Source organism: Macrobrachium rosenbergii, chromosome 27 (genome assembly GCF_040412425.1).
Source record: "Macrobrachium rosenbergii isolate ZJJX-2024 chromosome 27, ASM4041242v1, whole genome shotgun sequence".
Lineage (NCBI taxonomy): Eukaryota > Metazoa > Arthropoda > Malacostraca > Decapoda > Palaemonidae > Macrobrachium > Macrobrachium rosenbergii.
Window position 1 is genome coordinate 21,731,190 of NC_089767.1, and position 18,571 is coordinate 21,749,760.

At 36.1% G+C, this 18,571-nt stretch overlaps 1 protein-coding gene and 1 long non-coding RNA gene across 2 annotated transcripts in view; one reads left to right on the forward strand and one right to left on the reverse strand.

Moving 5' to 3' along the window:
- LOC136853476 (uncharacterized) overlaps positions 1-18,571 on the reverse strand; it is a 159,093-nt gene that overhangs the window by 90,056 nt on the left and 50,466 nt on the right. Inside the window, exon 2 of the long non-coding RNA XR_010857474.1 lies at positions 15,393-15,490. This is a non-coding gene — a long non-coding RNA (uncharacterized lncRNA). The remainder of the gene's footprint in view (positions 1-15,392; positions 15,491-18,571) is intronic.
- NC2alpha (negative cofactor 2 alpha) overlaps positions 1-18,571 on the forward strand; it is a 103,046-nt gene that overhangs the window by 54,113 nt on the left and 30,362 nt on the right. Inside the window, exon 5 of the mRNA XM_067129083.1 lies at positions 953-1,094. Coding sequence (XP_066985184.1) covers positions 953-1,094 — 142 coding nt within the window. The remainder of the gene's footprint in view (positions 1-952; positions 1,095-18,571) is intronic.

Genomic DNA, 18,571 nt, shown 5'->3' on the forward strand with positions numbered 1-18,571 from the left:
TTTACGTTACATTTTTATGCCCGCCTCATGCCACCCCTCAGTCTGAACCTGGGCCAAAAGGCAAACTGGAATGTTTACATCCGGGCAGGTCGATATTCTCTGCCTACCTGACAGTAGTTACTGCCTAACCACCTTGTTCAAGAGTTTAACGGCCGTGTCCAGCTTCACCGTAAGTAATTCCTAACGTAAAGAACCTCAGGTTGTATAGTTAGGAAAAACACAATATACTTTTAAAAATTGTGATTTTAAAAACTAAGTGAAAAAAATTATTAGGAAGGACATGTATAACTTGCTAAAATTTGCATATTTTTATGAGTGTCTTGGAAAAGAGTCCCTGCACAGGGTTGGAAATATTCACTTTCAACTTCCCATGGAAGGTACAGAAAATTTTTTAAGATTTTTTTTTTTTATACCTTGTACATTGCATATCTTCTTCTTTCCAGTGGTGTATGTATTTTTTTTTTTCAAGTGGCCAACCTTAAAGTTTGCCCCGTTCTTGGGGTACTGTATTGTTAATTGGTTTTGTCTCACAATTGTTTCGGTATTAAATAAGGCAGTTGAAGCCCTGGAACTAAGTTGTACATATGAAATATAAAACTATGGTTTTATTATTTGTCTGTGGATGGAACTGAAAGGAATTTGCTCTGTAGATTTGTAAGGTAGCTGAAATGAATTTGCTCAGTAGATTTGTAAGCTATGTCACTGAGATCACTGACTAATTCATCAACCAATATGAATTTGGGCTTTATCAAAACATTTTTTGGACATGTGCACTTTGTCCTTTGCGTAACAGAACTTTCATTATAAAATCTAATTAAAAGAAATATCTTAATTTTTTTTAAACATGTTGACAGGATTATTCCTGTCTCATTTATTTTTAATTAGCTGAATGTAAAGTAGTTAAAATATTTAAGCTCCATATAACTATGAAATACTCTAAATTATTTCACAGGTGATGCTAGAATAGAGCTTAAATCTCCCCAAGGTCGTGGCAGAGGTAGAGGGCGAGGGCGTGGCCGAGGTCGAGGTCGAGGTTTAGGTCAAAGCACTGACTCTGTAACTGTTTCCCTTAGTAGAGGTCCACCTAGACCTAGGTAAGTGTTCTTAGGATGTGAACAGTAATAAATGTGTCTACTGTATATAGATTGCAAAAGTTACATCTCTACATGAGTCTATTTTCACAGCTATGGGAGGAAAAAAATATAAAAAATTTTTTATAGACATGCTTTTATTAAAGTGCACTAAAAAGTAAAACAATTTCTTGAGACACACCAGGATTTTCTTACAATTATTGATGTCTAGAAAAGTAAAAGCATGGGCCACAAACTGGGAAGGAATTGGTGCAAGAAATAAAAAATCTATTTCTTTTCTTGTAGCATTTCCTTCCATGTTTGGGCCCACGCTTTTATTTTTGTAGACATGATTATTTGTAAGAAATCCTGGTGTGTCTCCAAAAATTATGTTTTACTTTTTAGTGCATTTAATAAAAGCATATCTATAGGATTTTTTATATTTTTTTATTTTATACTTTTTAGTTTTGACAGAAATTGTAACTGACTTATGATTGCAGTTAACAAAACTGATATCTGTTTATGGGGGAGGGTGAGGGAAGAGGGAGGGGGAGTAGGAGGGTGGGGAAGGGGAAAGGGAGGTGGATGGAAGAAGGAAGAGGAGGGAAGGGGAGGGGAGGAAAATGGGAAGGAGATGGAGGGGAAAGAGGAGGGGAGGGGTGGGGGGAGAAGGGAGGGGGAGGACACAGCTAAATTAACACTTGATCATGTGCTCCAGAAGGGGAGGGGAAGGAGGAGGGAAGGTGGAAGTGGAGGGGCTGGAAGAGGGAATGTGAGGGGAGGGCACAGCTAAATTAACACTTGACTGTGTGCTCTGGAAGTGGGAGGGAAGGGGAGGAGGAGAACATGGCTAAATTAACATTTGATTGCATGCTCTGGAAGGGGGAGGGGGAAGGGAAGGGGGAGGACACAGCTGAATTAACACTTGATCATGTGCTCTGGAAGGAGGAGGGGAAGGGGATGGAAGAGGGAAGGGGACACAGCTAAATTAACACCTGATGATGTGCTTCAGAAATGGGAAGGGAGGGGGATGGAAGAGGGAAGGGAAGGGGAGGACACAGCTAAATTAAAACTTGATTGTATATACTGGAAAGGGGGAGGGGATGGAAGAGGGAAGGGTAAGGGAGGACACAGCTAAATTAAAACTTGATAGTATGTACTGGAAGGGGAAAGGGGTGGGGGAGGTGAAGGGGGATGGAAGAGGGAAGGGGGAGGGGTTATATAGAGGATAGATTCTACTGAGTCAAAGAAGTTGTGAAAAATCCGAAGAGTTTCATACACATCCTGAGATAAGGGAGAGGTCACTGCAGGTCACTGCTGACCTACTGATCATGTAAGGTTGTATTGACACTGGGATTGAGTAACCATGCAAAATTTCAACTCCATCGGACAAAGGCAACAGGTCGAAAATTGAGTTACAAGATTTTAGGACAGACAGACAGACGCAGAAGCCAAGTTAAATAAAAGCATGTAAAAACAATTAACTAATAAAAACTAGCAAAGTGCTGGTTAGATATGGATGATACTTCCATTCTAGAAAAATCTCATCTGACATGTCAAGTGATCTTTTCATAATTGTTTTTCAAAACACAGATGTACAAATTCTTCTCTAACTGCATTTCATATTTCCATTTTATCTTTTCATCCCAACTGATTTGTAAGTATTGTTTGTTTTTGTGTACCTCTGTTGAAACAGCAATAAAGGATAGGTCTGCTAAGAGAAGAGAGAGGCCAGGTAGCTAGGGCAGAGAGAAAGTTTAATAGGTATAGAATTAGAATCTTATTACAGCAAAGGGAAGAAGGAAAATATTGGAATTGTATTGTGGATGAAGGAAAGTAAAAAAATGTGAAATGGTCAAAGTGTACGAAAGAAGTGGAGAAATTAATGTTGAAAAAAGAAATAATTGAATGATGGAATAAATTACAGTACTAAGCATCTACTGTAGTAGAAAGTGAATGTGAATTGGGGATATTGATATGATAAGGGACCGATAGAGAATGTGACATCTAAAGAGGTTGGGACATTTAGAATAATAAAGGTAATTTAGGAGTTCTACATCCATGTGAATTGTTAAAATCAGCCGAAGAAAATCAGCAGTCAGATTATAGGAAACATCAATAAGGAGTTGGAACCAAAAGAATACGAGGAGAGTATTGTAACAGTAATGCACAGAGGAAAATATGATACAAGACTTTTTGCTAGAAAGGTCATCAAATTTAGGACAAATGACCAGCCATGGTTTGATGATACATTTAGATGAGCCTACATGAAATTTTGAAAAACGACCAAATTCAACACATAGAGACGGAATCATTCAAATGAAAATTATACCACTTTTGCCGAGTCTTGCTGTGCTGCGAATAGAACTTACCATACAGCTGAGAGAAATTACAGTATTTCCTTGAAGGGGAAACTTGAAGGAATTACTCAGCCTCATCTGTGGTGGACCGAATTGGTATCATCTATCTTTGGGTCAGGCTTGTCTCCATTCCACCACTACTAACAAATGATGGTAGATTAGTTACTGGCCCTAGGGAAAAGGCTGAACTGCTTCATCAAGCTTTTGAAGCAAAGCAATCATTTGAAGACTTGAGGTTGTCCCTTTCCCTGATACTTGTAATCCTAAACCTATTCTTACAAATTTTGCATTTCGCTCCAGGGATGTTAAGAAAATTCTGGATAATCTTGATAGCTGGGGTGATCCTGATGGTTTCTTCCCTTTGTTTTTTTAAAAAAAAGTTTCTATTATGTTGTCCCTGTGCTCTCCAAAGTTTCATAAAAACTTATTTTTAAGCCACTGCATACCCTTATATAGGTACCCTTATATAGGTATTTGGAATCTTAAGGATTGTTAGCTGATAGTCAATATGCTAATATGAAGCAGTTAGGTACCTGTGATGCTCTTTTAGATTTGACATGCCTTTTGCAAGAGAACCTTGATAAGGGTTTTGAGTGCAGAGTAATTCAAATAGATTTTAGTGCCGCTTTCAGTTTAGTAAATCACAAGGCACCTATTTATAAAATTCAGAATCTTGGAGTAGTTGGATATGTTTTAGGATTACTTCAAGATTTCCTTACAGGTAGGCAGCAGCAAGGTGCTGTGGACAGGATCTTTAGCAAACCAAGACCTATTGTCTGAGTTCCACAGGGTAGTGTTCTTGGTCCACTGTTAATTTTAGTGTGTATAAGTGATATGGTTGTTGGCCTGGAAAACAAGATTGTTCAGTATGCTGATGATGCAAACACGTGGGGTATGAGGCTGAACTCCAGTAAAACAAAAACACTATTGAAGAGCAGATCTCATACAGATATTTCACCCCATCCTTCCCTTTAGGTGGATGGAACTTTGCTGAATGAGTCTGAAGCTTTAACTATTCTAGGTGTAACTTTTGACTCATGTCTAACTTTTCAGAATCATCTAATGAAGTTCCAGCAAATGCATCGTGAAGTTAGATATTGTTTGTAAGGCCTCATATTGTATATTTATAACGGATAAAATCAGTTCACCTGTTTTAAGTCATTTGTGCTTCCTTTACTATAATACTGTTCTCTGCTGTGGATGTCTGCTTCTGCCAGAGATTTATCTCTTTTAGGTAGAGTGGTTCATGGTGGTAGGTTTCTGTTTCCTAATAGTAGCAGTTATGACTTGGACCATTGATGGATGGTCTCTTGTTTGTCACTTTTTTGTAATCTGTATTTTAACAGAGATCTTTCACATTCACAATTGATCCCTGATCCCCTTTACCTGCTGAGAGCAACCAGATTTGCTGAACAGCAGCGCAGTATGCAGTCCCCCTCGATTTGGGACCACCTTGACGTGGTGAGGGGGTTCTTGAACCCCAGGAATCTGTTCCTGGGTTTGAGTCCAAGAATCCCATATACCATTATAAATTTTTTTTAATTAATTTTTGTGGAATTTTCCACTTTTGCTAAAATTTATTGGACCTGATAAATAGGAAAAGATATCGTAACTGGGATTGGGTTTATACCTGAAGCTAAATAGTGGGAACTGTGGTAGGACCATCAACTGCCTGATAATGTTCAGACCTGAGAGATATCAGGCAGAACTATTCTTTAGGGCTGGACCATGAATTCCAGGGGGGTCTGGTTCTGGCGATAGGACTCTTGGCGTTCTATCTGGTTTGCCCACAACATGATTAGAGTGGGGATGATAGTATTCTCATAATACTTTCGGTCCTGGCTTGCACTTGGGCCACTCTAATCATGTTGTGCCATCCCCTGTGGGGCAGGGTAGGTACACGGACATTTGGGAGTCGGTTCTCACTTGTGCCATTGGTGGAAGAATAGCTCCATGAAAAGCTGATGATATCTTTTTCAGGTTTTCAGGTTAATTTTTTTTTTTACCTCAAATCTTCATGATAAGTGGTAATCAAGTTTCACAGTTGACAACTGCTGGAACCTCCTTTAACAACCTTTCTTTAGAAAAAAAAAAAAAAATCTAAATGTAACCACACTGGAACCTTATGCTCCAGTATAAAACAAATCCAAAAGAAGTAAATATCGTCTTGACCCAACCTTGACTCATTTTGACTCCCTCTTTGGGAGTGGAAGTTGTCAAGGTTTCTAACCATGGAAACAGAACAACAAATTTCAGCCATAAAGCTGGAAAACTTCTTATTAAAAAGACACTCATTGACAGGAATGTCGTTCAGACAAATAAAAACAGACGTGGCTTATAGAAGCTACAACAAAAAACCAGTCTGAAGACTATTTATCCATAAAAAGTATTGACAATATGAATGTAAAAGTAAAGAAGCATGACACTATGAACAGCATTCAGGGTACTATTGTACTTCCTGAAAATACAGTAAACCGCCCGTATTTGCGTTCTCACGATTCATGGACTCAGGTACTCACGGATTTCTCTGTGGAACGTATCTATACCCATTATTCACGGAAAATTTGCCTGTTCGCGGTATTTTTCACTGAGAAATATTCACTAATTACTGTATTTTCATATTTTTATGACTAAATGCACTTTTTGTGATAAAACTATTAAAATACCCAGGTATAAGCATTTTTAGAGGGGTTTTCTTGTGTTTAAACTATCAGAATAGGCAGTTATAAGTGTTTTTAGAGGGGTTTTAAGTATTCGCGGATTTTAGCTTCGCAGGGGGGGGTGCGGTATGCATCCCCACGAATAAGGGGTTTACTGTAATGATGAACTGGTTGATAAGAATATGCTGTTGGACTCTCTTAAACTGAGATATATCAGAGTCCAAGATTGTGAAAAAGGTAAGTATACCTTAGTTTTACCAGACCACTGAGCTGTGAGGTATATATAATACTGTACCAAGTAAACAGAATAATAAAGTATTAAGAATGGCAAAAATAAAATTTGAGGGTCAAGATCTACCCCAAAAAATAAAAATTTCGGGCCAAAATAGAGAACTGAGACCTTATGTTCCAAAGCCACTACAATGTCAAAATTGTAGTAAATATGGACACACGAAGAAAGACTGTTGAAATAAACCTGTTTATGCTTATTGTGGTTCTGATGAATATGACACACAATGGAAATGTAGTGAGCCAAAATGTGTAAACTGTGGACAAGATCATCATGCAAGGCCCAAAGAATATATGTACTATATATACAATACAGAATTGAAAATGTTACAGGAAAGAACAGGGATGGCTATAAAAGAGGCTAAGTTGGAATTAAAAGTGAGAGAATTCAAGATCCATCTAAGAAACATACATGTTCTTCAATAAAAGGAACCAATAATGAAATAAAAATGCATAGAAATAGAAGTAACAGAGCAGAGAAAAGTAAGTCGCAAGGAGAAATTATTGCTCAAGAGAAAAAACTAAAATGGTAAAGAATAAAGAAACAGGTACAAATGATGTGGATAACATTTTATCAAATTCATTTGGAATATTAATGCAAATAGGAACACAGGAGGATGCTATTACGGAAGTAACATAGGAGGGTCATGATAAACTGGAAATTAAAGATAAAAAAAGGTCTTTGGAAAGATCACCACCCAAAACAAAGAAACCAACAATTATTAGAGAAACATTGGTCAAAGCAAAGACAAAAGATATGAAGAAGAAAAACAAGTTAAGAATATACCATTATCTCCTAAAATAATAGTAAAACCTATGGACACATATCCAGAACACTGAAGTGGAAGAGAAATGTACCATAGATAATAATTACTTTGTCAAGGGAGAAGAGATTACTCCATCACCAATAATTAGTACAACAAGAACAAATAAAGAAAGAAATATACATGATAACACACATGGATGTAATGATTGTTTCATTGCATTGTGCAATAACAAAAGATAGTCTTAACAAACATCATAAGAAATTTTATGAAATATAGAAAAAAAGAAACCACTGACTTAAGCACCCATGAAAAAGGTTGCATATGCATTGAGCACTTAATATATTATAAAGATAAACAAATGAATGTCGTAAGTAAATTATTAGAAGAAATCCAAATTGATAATACCAAAAAACAAAAAAAAAAAAAAAAAAAAAAAAAAAGTAAAACTCAACCACTGTAACAAAATATTTTCAGTAGTTATAATATACAATGTGACGTAAATGGTCTACAGACCAGATTACACCTAGTAGAAGTACTGTACAATGGTTATTAAAAGAATATGAGCCAATGATATTATGTTTACATCATGTCAACAACACTGTGTCAACAATAGGTAAATATACTTTAGCATCAACATCATGAGGAAGTAGGAAATTTACGTACAGCCTTATATGTACATAACAAAGTAGTTTATGACAACATACGTGTAAACATTGTTGACCTGCAAATATCAGGTATTAAAATTTCAATAAAAAACAATAATTATGTAATTTATAATTTATACAGCCAACCTAATAAAAATTACAACGTTGACAGACTTAAGAATTACTTAATAATGCCAAGGAAACTACATTAAGAGTAGGTGATTTCAATGCTCACAACCCGATGTGGGACTGTGATTGTACAGACTCAATTAGAGCAGGAAGTAAAATAGAAGAATTCATAGATTCATATCAGCCAATATTTTTCTAAAACACATGGAACGTTTTCCTCAATCGACTTAACTCTATGTCCAACATGTAGACAGATTGGATTGGAATACACTTGACAACTTACATACAAGTGATCATTTCCCAATATTAATTTCATTATTACAAAATAATCCTGCCAAGCATGTCCCTCAATATAACATATATAAAGCAGATTGGGAGCAATATGAACTCCACACTAGGAATATCTCACCATTGAATATTTAAAAAGACCATAATGAAACTAATAAATTTCTTGTTGATTTCATTATAAATGCTGCTGATAAAGCAATACCAAAATCAAAATCTCATCCAACAAAACACAAAGTCCCATGGTGGTCTGAAAAACTGACAGAATTAATAAAAATAAAACACCAAATTGGAAGACAATTAGATAATATGAATAGAAAGTTCATTAAAATAAACAAAACATTACTGATATTAGAAGGAACTGTACAAAAAATGACTATATTATTATTAGAAATTGATACATTAAAACTTCTATATAACAAAATATCTGCAAAATTTAAAAGAGAAGTAATTCAAGGAAGAATCATTTCATGGAGGAAATATGTATCAGATCCCTAATAATACCCCCATACGAAAAATATGGGAAAAATTCAGGAAAATAAATGGTACCGATGTTAAACCACCTAGACATGCCATAATAAAAGATGGGAAAAGAATACTTGATCCAAAAGAAATAAGTAATGTAATAGGAGATAATTTAGCAAAAGTAAGTAGTGACAAAAATTTAGATGAGCACTTCCGCACAAAGAAAAATAGTATAGAATTAATAACAATAAATTTTGAAACAATAGAAGATATATATTATAATAGAAAATTTAATATGGAGTCAGAATTTGTTCTGTTGAACAGCAATAAATCTGCCCCTGGAGGTGGCAATATTTGTTTTGAAATAATCTGCCATTTAGGACCTTTGGCAAAGACATACTTATTAGAGTTTTATAACCACTTATGGCTTCGAAATTTATTTCCTGATGAATGGCGTAAAGCTATAATTATTCCTATCCCCAAACCTGGGAAAGATCCTAGTAATGTAAACAATTACAGACCAATTTCCTTAACAAGTTGCTTATACAAATAACTAGAGAAAATGGTAAATGCTCGACTAACGTGGCACATTCGAGACAATAAAATTTTAACTCCCACTCAATTTGGGTCACAATGTAATAAATCTACACTGATCCTCTGTCTAACTTGGAAGACCATATACAAAGAGGATGTGAACAAAAACAAATTACTATAGCCATCTTTTTTGACACTGAAAAAGCATGTGATATTATATGGAGATATGCAATACTAAAAATGTTACATAAAAACAGCATCCATGGACATTTACCCAGGTTTATCCAAAACTTTTTGACAAATCACACTTTTCAAGTGAGAATTGATGATGAATTATCAAGTACTTTTCCACTTGAAAATGGTGTTCCACAAGGAAGCGTCCCCAGTGGCACTGTTTACTTTAGCAATAAGTGTTATCAGCAATAATCTACCTACTGGAATTAAAAGTAACTTGTATATGGATGATTTTGCCATATATTATTCAGCATCTCGAATAAAACATGCAGAGTGAATCATTTATAAAACTGTAATAAAAATGGATGAATGGGCCTCATCTGTAGGCTTCAAATTTTCTATACAAAAGACTCAAGCAGTAATGTTTTATAAAAATAAAAAGTGGAAAAAAGGTGAAGAAATAGATTTAAAAATCAGAAATCATTCCATACCAATTGGCCAAACAGCAAAATTTTTGGGATTAGTATTTGATACTCACTTGAACAGGAAAGCCCACATAACACATGAAATCAAAATGTAAAAGAGCTTTAAACCTAATTAAAAAACTATCGAACACTACTTGGGGAGCCGATAAACATACCCTTACTTTACTGTATAAAGCAACAGTGCTGTCTATCATTGATTACGGAAGTGAAATATATGGCTCGGCATCAGATGCAACGCTGAAAACGTTAGACCCAGTTCATAATGAAGGCCTTAGAATATGTTCAGGAGCTTTTCGATCATCACCAACGTCTTGCGTACAAGTTGAATGTGGTGAACTACCTTTCTCTCTCCATAGAGAGCTAGTAATAATGAAGAATGCTCTGAGAATTCAGACAAATTATTCTCCAACCAAAAAATGATTTGGATTAAGAGATGTGTTTTTAAACAATTATCCACCTCCTTTCCCAATAAGAGCTAGAAGATGTTTGAGTTGCTAAATATAAATATACAATTACCTTTAATATTAAAATTACCTCCTTGGACAATGAATAAAATGAGAATTTGTACACTTGAAATATTTATCAAAAAGTTATTCATATACCCCAGAACACCATAGACATGTAGTAGAGCATATACTGTAATCCGAAAAGGTCCACATTACACAATATACACCGATGGATCTAAATCACAATATGGAGTGGGGTATGCTGCAGTATCCCCAAACAAAAGGTATCAATTCTCTCTACCAGATAATGCCTCAGTATTTACAGCTGAGTTATGTGCAATAGCATCAGCCATAAAAATAATTAAAGAAGCCTCATGTAATAATTTTGTGATTTATAGTGACTCCAGAAGTGCTATAGAAGCCATTCGAAGATACAGGCAGTCCCTGGTTTACGACGGGGGTTCCGTTTCTATGCCGCGTCATAAACTGAAAATCGTTGTACAGAAAGCCGAAAAATCGTCAAAAATCCAAAGAAAACCTTACTTTTAATGCTTTTGGTGCATTGAATACGATGTAAACTGCATTTTTATTGAGTCTTTCATAAAAAAACATTCAAATTTTGATTATTCTGCCATTCTGGACCCATATTTCTTCCGTCAGATCGGAGTCATAAGTGTCGTAACCCCGGAACATGTGTCATGAACCGGGAAATAATTTCTGACGAATATATTTGAAAAGCGTCGTAACCTCAGAACGTCGTAAGCCGGACCCGTCTTAAACCGGGGACTGCCTGTATAATAAAAAAAATATTGTACAACAAAATAAGTTTTCACTCCATTAAATCCGTGAATACTTAAAACCCCTCTTAAAACACTTAAAACTGCATATTTTGATAGTTCAAACACATGAAAAATCTCTAAAAATGCTTATACTCAAGTATTTTAATAGTTTTATCACAAAAAGTGCATTTAGTCATGAAAATTATATGAAAATACAGTAATTAGTGACTATTTCTCAGTGGGAAATACCGTGAATGGGCGAATTTTCCGCAAATAATGTGTATATACGTTCCACAGAGAAATCCGTGAATAGGTGAGCTGCAAATCATGAGAACACGAACACGGGGGGTTTACTGTAAAGGAAATGAAGAGGCTGATAAAGCAGCTAAAGAAGCAGTCCTCATGACAAGTGCAAATGTAAACATCCGTATTAGTGACTATATAAGATAAATAAAAATAACCATTGTAAGTACATGACAAAAAATATGGAATGAAGAACCTGAAAATAATAACCCTTAAACGCCGAGCCTCTATTTACAAAAGTGTCTGCCATATGCCGGCAGCGTTCGGGAGTTAGTGCCGAAACGAAAAAAAGTTTTTTTCAAAAAATCACAGCACGCTTAGTTTTTAAGATTAAGAGTCCATTTTTGGCTCCTTTTTTTTGTCATTGCCTGAAGTTTAGTATGTAACCATCAGAAATGAAAAAAAATATCATTATCATATGTAAATACTGAAATAGGCCTATATGAGAGCGGAAAAAAAAATTTCATATAATTGTATACAAATAGCGCTGTAAGCAAAACAGTTAAAGCTAATGAGTTATTTTTTTCTTTGTATTGTACACTAAATTGCGATGATTGTGGTATATAACAAATTGTAAAACGATCAAAGCAACACAGAGAAAATATCACAAAATGATGCATGAATTAAGTAATGTGAGACGTAAAAAAGTTTTTTCAAAAATTCACCATAAATCGAAATATTGTGCTAGAGACTTCCCGTTTGTTGCAAAATGAAGGTAATTGATTGAATATTACTGGACTGTAAGTGTTTTAGCTTACAATTGCATTTTTCAACCATTTCGGTCGAGTTAAAGTTGACCAAAGGTCAAATTTTTTCTATTGTGATTTATATGAAAATATTTCAAAATTGATAAACGCTACAACCATGATTTATTTTTTGTTGTATTCTACATGAAATTGTGCACATTTTCATATATAAAACTTTATGTAATGACTAATATAAAACGGTGCAAACATTACGACAAAGTGACGAAAGAATTTCCGAGATGTTCGGCCGAGTTACCGTGTGGACGTAAGGAAAAAGTTTTTTTTCAAAAATTCACCATAAATTGAAATATTGTGCTAGAGACTTCCAATTTGTTGCAAAATGAAGGTAAATGATTTAATATTACTAGAATATAAGAGTTTTAGCTTACAATTGCATTTTTCGACCATTTCGGTCAAGTCAAAGTTGACCGAAGGTTGAAATTTTGGCACATCGTGATTCATATGAAAATATTTCAAAACTGATAAAAGCTACAACCATGAGTTATTTTTTGTTCTATTCTACATGAAATTGCGCACATTTTCATATATAAAACTTTATGTAATGACTAATATAAAACGGTGCAAACATTACGACAAAGTGACAAAAGAATTTCTGAGATGTTAGGCTGAGTTAACTCTTTAGCAAGGACATAAGGAAAAAGTTTTTTTCAAAAATTCACCATAAATCGAAATATTGTGCTAGAGACTTCCAATTTGTTGCAAAATGAAGGTAAATGATTGAATATTACTAGAATGTAAGAGTTTTAGCTTACAATTGCGTTTTTAAACCATTTCGGTCGAGTCAAAAAGTTGACCGAAGGTTGAAATTTTGGCACTTATCGTGATTTATATGAAAATATTTCCAAACTGATAGAAGCTACAACCATGGGTTGTTTTTTGTTGTATTTTACATGAAATTGCGCACATTTTTATATATAAAACTTTATGTAATGGCTAATATAAAACGGTGCAAAAGTTACGACAAAATGACGAAAGAATATCTGAAATTTTCGGCCGAGTTACCGTGCGGATGTAAGGAAAAAGTTTTTTTTTTTTAAATTCACCATAAATGGAAATATTGTGCTAGAGACTTCCAATTTGTTGCAAAATGAAGGTAAATGATTGAATATTACTAGAATATAAGAGTTTTAGCTTACAATTGCGTTTTTTTTACCATTTCGGTCGAGTCCAAGTTGACCAAAGGTTGAAATTTTTTGTAGTCGACATACGGTACATCCACTCGTCACCCAACAGACAATTTTAGTCGACTTACAATACATCCAGTTGGCATTTAAGGGATAAATTAAAACATAAAATCCAGTGCTGGAAAATGGAGTGGATAATATCAGAGAAAGAGAGACCCACACAAGTCATTCTGACGCGTCTTCGAATTGGCCATACTTGTCTGACACATGGGCACATAATGAACAGTTCATGTGGCCCTCCTCCCAAATGCCCAGATTGCAAAGTGTTGATAACAGTCAAACATGTATTGTGTAAATGTCCAAAATATAACCTGCAGTGATTATAAAATTCTGAAAATAGATCAATGAAGGACATTTCGTCAGAATCTTCTATATTTTCAGTAATGCCAATTTTAATGTTCATGAGGAGCTGTGATTTATTTGATAAAATACAAAAAGTAAATAATAAAAATACATAAACCCTTAGGGGTCTAATGAATTTTAAAATAACTAAATTTTAAAATTGTAATTTATTTTAATATACCTTTTCGTGAGTATATAAGGAAACATGAGTATAAAAGTATTTATTGTATGAGTATGTTCCAGTATGAGAGCGTATGCCTTTGTGCAGGTTTTTAATTTCATTTTCTTTCATTCATCACCATATCGAATGATCTATTTGGTCCCAATGCTAGGCTTCTAGCCTAGGCCTGTCATTTCATCCAAATCCTTCAGGCCAGCCCTATGAGAGGTGATAGGTAGCTCACTGGTCTGGTTTTAAACTGTTTTAATAATAATAGTAATAATAATCAATATGCAGTTAAATGTGCCTTGCTGTCAAACCTCTCAGTTTCAGAGGTTCTTTATTCCTCACACCACTGGACTGTGGAACAGTCTCCCAGAGGATGCAGTGCAATTGGAACTTCAGAAGATCAAGCAAAGATGCAATGCATTACTACCCTAATACTATTCTCCTTGCATTTTAATACTGTACATTTTTATCTAATTCCTAATTTATTAATTTTTTCTTTTTTAATAAGTGAGATCTCTGCTTTCTGTATTTTCCTTTACCTCCTCTTACTTCTTCCTAATGAACACCATATTCTTTGGAAGCTTGAATTTCAAGTCAATGGCCCCTGTGGGCTTGTTCCACACAAATAGGTTTCATCTTCTGAATAACAATGCAGAGAAGTAAGATTGCTGAAAAAAGTGCTGGGGGGACCAACAGAAAATGTGACATGTAAAGAGGTTGGGACATTTAAAATAATAAAGTAATTTAGGAGTTTTACAACCATGTGAGTTGTAAAAGTCAGCTGAAGAAAATCAGCAGTCAGATTATAGGAAGAAACAACAAGGATATGGGAACAAAAGAATATTAGGAGAATATTGTAACAATAATGCAAAGAGGAAAATATGATACAGGCCTGTTTGCTAAATATGGGAAAGTAAGACTGCTGAAAAAGTGCTAGAAGACATGTTTGGGAAATCTGACATAGCTAGCACTTGTTAGTTTGGCTTATTTAAGGAAGGCCATCCCAAGGCAATATGTATGATGAAATACCACAGAGAAAAGAAAGAAGAAAGTATGTGACTGAGTACCAAAGAAAACAATTAGGTGGGGATAGCAAAGAAAGAGGGTATTAAAAAGACTCACTGAGCAAGTAACAGTATCACATCATGCTGTCAGAAGAATCTGAGGTAAATGTTGGTATCTATCAAAAATATGTACTGAGAACTTAATCTTTATCTAAATGATGATAGAAGCTACAAAGGAGACTTTAGGAGTTTCTATATGCAGGTGACATAGTGTTAACAGCTGAATCAAAGCAAGAGGTCTTAGGGGTGTTAAAAAAATTAGTATAATGGGAAAAGAGATTATTGGAAATCAGAAAAGTAAAACCAAGATTATGATGACCGGAAAAAAATAAGGGAAAGTAGTTTTGAAAATAGTTGTATGGTAGTGGTAGAATGCAATATGAATACTTTATACTGAATATAACTGTTGCAAAACACAAAACAATAATAAGAAGAACACACGGAAAACACAAAGAAATCAATAATGGGAACACTTACTCATGAACTTTTGCCAACTTGCTACCATTGACTTTAATATCACCAACTTTGAATTTTACTTCACCGTCCTGTGGGGATTGCCTGTACAGTACTAGGTCCTGCAAAAAACAACCGAGAATCACTTTCTGATATTTCCACACTGTGTTTGGTGGTTTTATCTATGAAAATACGGAACACTGAGCCATCACAACAGCTAAACGAACAATTTTATAACAGTAACAAAACTTTTTATTAAAATAATTGAGAATTTTTCTTTATAAATATACCACTTAACATTGTTAATAAAAAAATTGAACTCTAAATACTGTATATCACTAAAACTATATTAAAATAATTTCTTGTGTGTTGTGTACTATGCCCATCTAACCTTTGTTGTTATCCTCTCCCCACATGCTAATAGAATTCTTTACAAGTTAGGCATGCTACTTAATACAGCATATGTTGTTTTTATGACTAACTTGTACAGGGTTCTAACCAAGAACTGGTATATTTCCTTCTCTGCATTTGTTTTTATGTTTGAATGTAGAACATCTTTCTTTAGTCAGTTAAGATTATTCAGTTATAATTTTTTGGGACCTTGGACATGTGTGATCATATGTTAAGCAACACACATCTGAAGAAGAATGTCCATACTACCATTTAGAAATCTTTGTACTGTATGGTATATTAGCAAGGAGAAACTGGTATAAAGAGAGACGGTCTATGGTAGTTTACTTTTCTTGCATAAAGGTGAAGTGATATAGCCTATAAATAGTGTTAGGAGGGTTTGGTTTATTTTCTGGGATTGACCTGTGTTGCCCAGTGAAATGTCCCATATAGCACACATTTCTAGGTATAAATATTTGCTAGATATACCAGAGAAAAAAGCTATACAGCTAATAGGATGCCAGAGTTACTACCTCTGGAGCGATCATCCTCACAGGATGTCGGTATGTCATCTAGGAGCGAGTAGAGGCCACTACCACAGATGCTTAACCCATATAGACCTCTCCCTTCCCAAAACCCCTCTACCTAAGGGGTGCCGTTACAGCGGTCCTCCTCTGCTCACTACTACTACTTCTACCCAGAACCATCATCCTCTCATAGCACGCTTTCTCGTTCACACACGTTGATTTCGTTGGTGTGTTTTTGTGCCCCTTTTTTGCTTATTTTGGCATTTGGTTTCATCATTATGGCTTCAATCAACAGGACGCATCCTCATCTAAGTTGAGTATTCAATGGTTTGGGACCCGTTTGGACAATTTTTGTCCTGTTTAATAACTTACGCCTTGTCGGCTCGGAGCAGCCATTTTTGTTTTCATTCGTGGTTGTAGTCCCCAACCTCTTGATGCTCCGATATCTTCTGACGTCTTGGAAGATTTTTTATTATATGCTCCTTTTTACATAATGATAGTTTTAATTTTCGCTCGTTCTGACGCGCTCGACTATTATTACATTTTAGAATAGTGGAAAGGAGGCCTAGCCTATCCTTTCCTTTCTGTTCTTACGTAGGTGCATTTAAAAATTTTTGTTATTATATCATTTCAATTTTATTATTATATATTCTTATATACCTTTAGTCTGATATATGGTAGTGTTAACCATTAGCCTACCTGACCAGTTTGACACTGTCGAATCTCGGAAGGTAGGCTATGTTGGCCCCAGTTTTCCTTCATACCCTGGCTTTCTAGGCCTAGGTAAGATAAGTTTTCTTGGGTGGCCTTCGTTCGAGTTATGGGCTCCTGCCCGTCCTTCCTGACCGGTTTGATTCATCAAAACTTGGAAGGCTTGGTTCGGTGCTAGGCTTGGTTCGGTGCTAGTGCCCCTTTCTCGTTCGTCTCACTGGCGTGACCTAGCCTACCTGGCCAGGTGTTCACTTCGGAAGGTTAGGCTAGGCTATAGATATTATCTATTCCGCCTTCACGTGTTTTTCTCTTACTCCCTATTTTATCAGACGATTGTCTACATGGCTTCTCCCTTTGGGGCATTTTAGAGCAATGCTCATTTGCCCTTTTTGGTTGAGATGACGCTTCGTGGAAGGTGTTTAGGCACCTGACCTGTTGTAGTCGCCATGTTTTCTCTGCCCCTACTTCTCCGCCGTTCAGCTATCCGGATCTGTTCCGGCGGCTTTTGTTAGCTCGCTGTTTGTTCCTAATAGGAACAATAGCTTGAGCGTCGGTGCCTTCCTTTTTATGGCGGAATTGTGGAGATGCTGGGCTGAATTTTAATTTTAATTTTAATTTTTAGTTATTACCTATTTTCCGTGAACTATGTTCCGGGGAATCAGTCCCGGAACCTTCATTCCGGCGACTAGCCTTTTCCTCCACTCGGTTGTTGATTTCTGTGAGGTTAATTTTGACGAGACGTTCCGGCATCACCGGAATTGCTTTCCGGTGCAGTCGACTTCAGGCCTGGCTTCCCTGTTCTGATTGTACTGGAACGTTCTGCCGTAACCTTATTGTTTACCCCAGATCTCAACTCTGGCGTGGGGGGAAAAGTAATTATTTTAAGTTTTTATTAGTTTAGTCTTTCTCCGCAGCCGTGAATCTGTTCCGGTGTTATCTCTTTGATACTCATGTATCAATTCCTCTTACAGGTGGTTCATTGTCAGGAGCCGGGCTGTAATGCTTATTTACAGCAACCCTGTGGCCACGTAGCATGCAGGTCTCATGCCAGCTGCGCAGTCGAGGTGGATGATCATCTCGTCTGGCATCCAGATGGCTGCGATGTATGCTACTCCCTCTACCAAGACATGATTGATGATTCGGTACGTTTACCTTTTGGCATACTCGTATGAATATTTCAAACAGGTTTGAAGTGCATCTCCTAAAACAAAAGAATTTACACGTCAATTCCTTATATTGACATTATATCCGGTTTCAGGTCCCTCGGTCCCGCCAAGCCTCATCTCTTGCTACACTGAAGATCTGGGTCGGCGGCTTCGGTCGCAACGTTGGTCAGGGACGCCCCTATGTGCTAGCAGAGGACATTTGCAACATCCTTTATCCTATGGCCAGGTCCTCTGCAGCAGTAGCTCCCGAAGTGGCGGAGCCCCTGATTAACAGGATTAGGATTGAGACCCAAGTCCCACCAGAAGATCAGCAAGAACTGTGCGAGGAAGTGGCCAACATCAATATCCACGTTGAACCAATGGCCATCGATCCGGAGGAGGAAGGTAGGGATGTAAGTGAGGCAGGTAG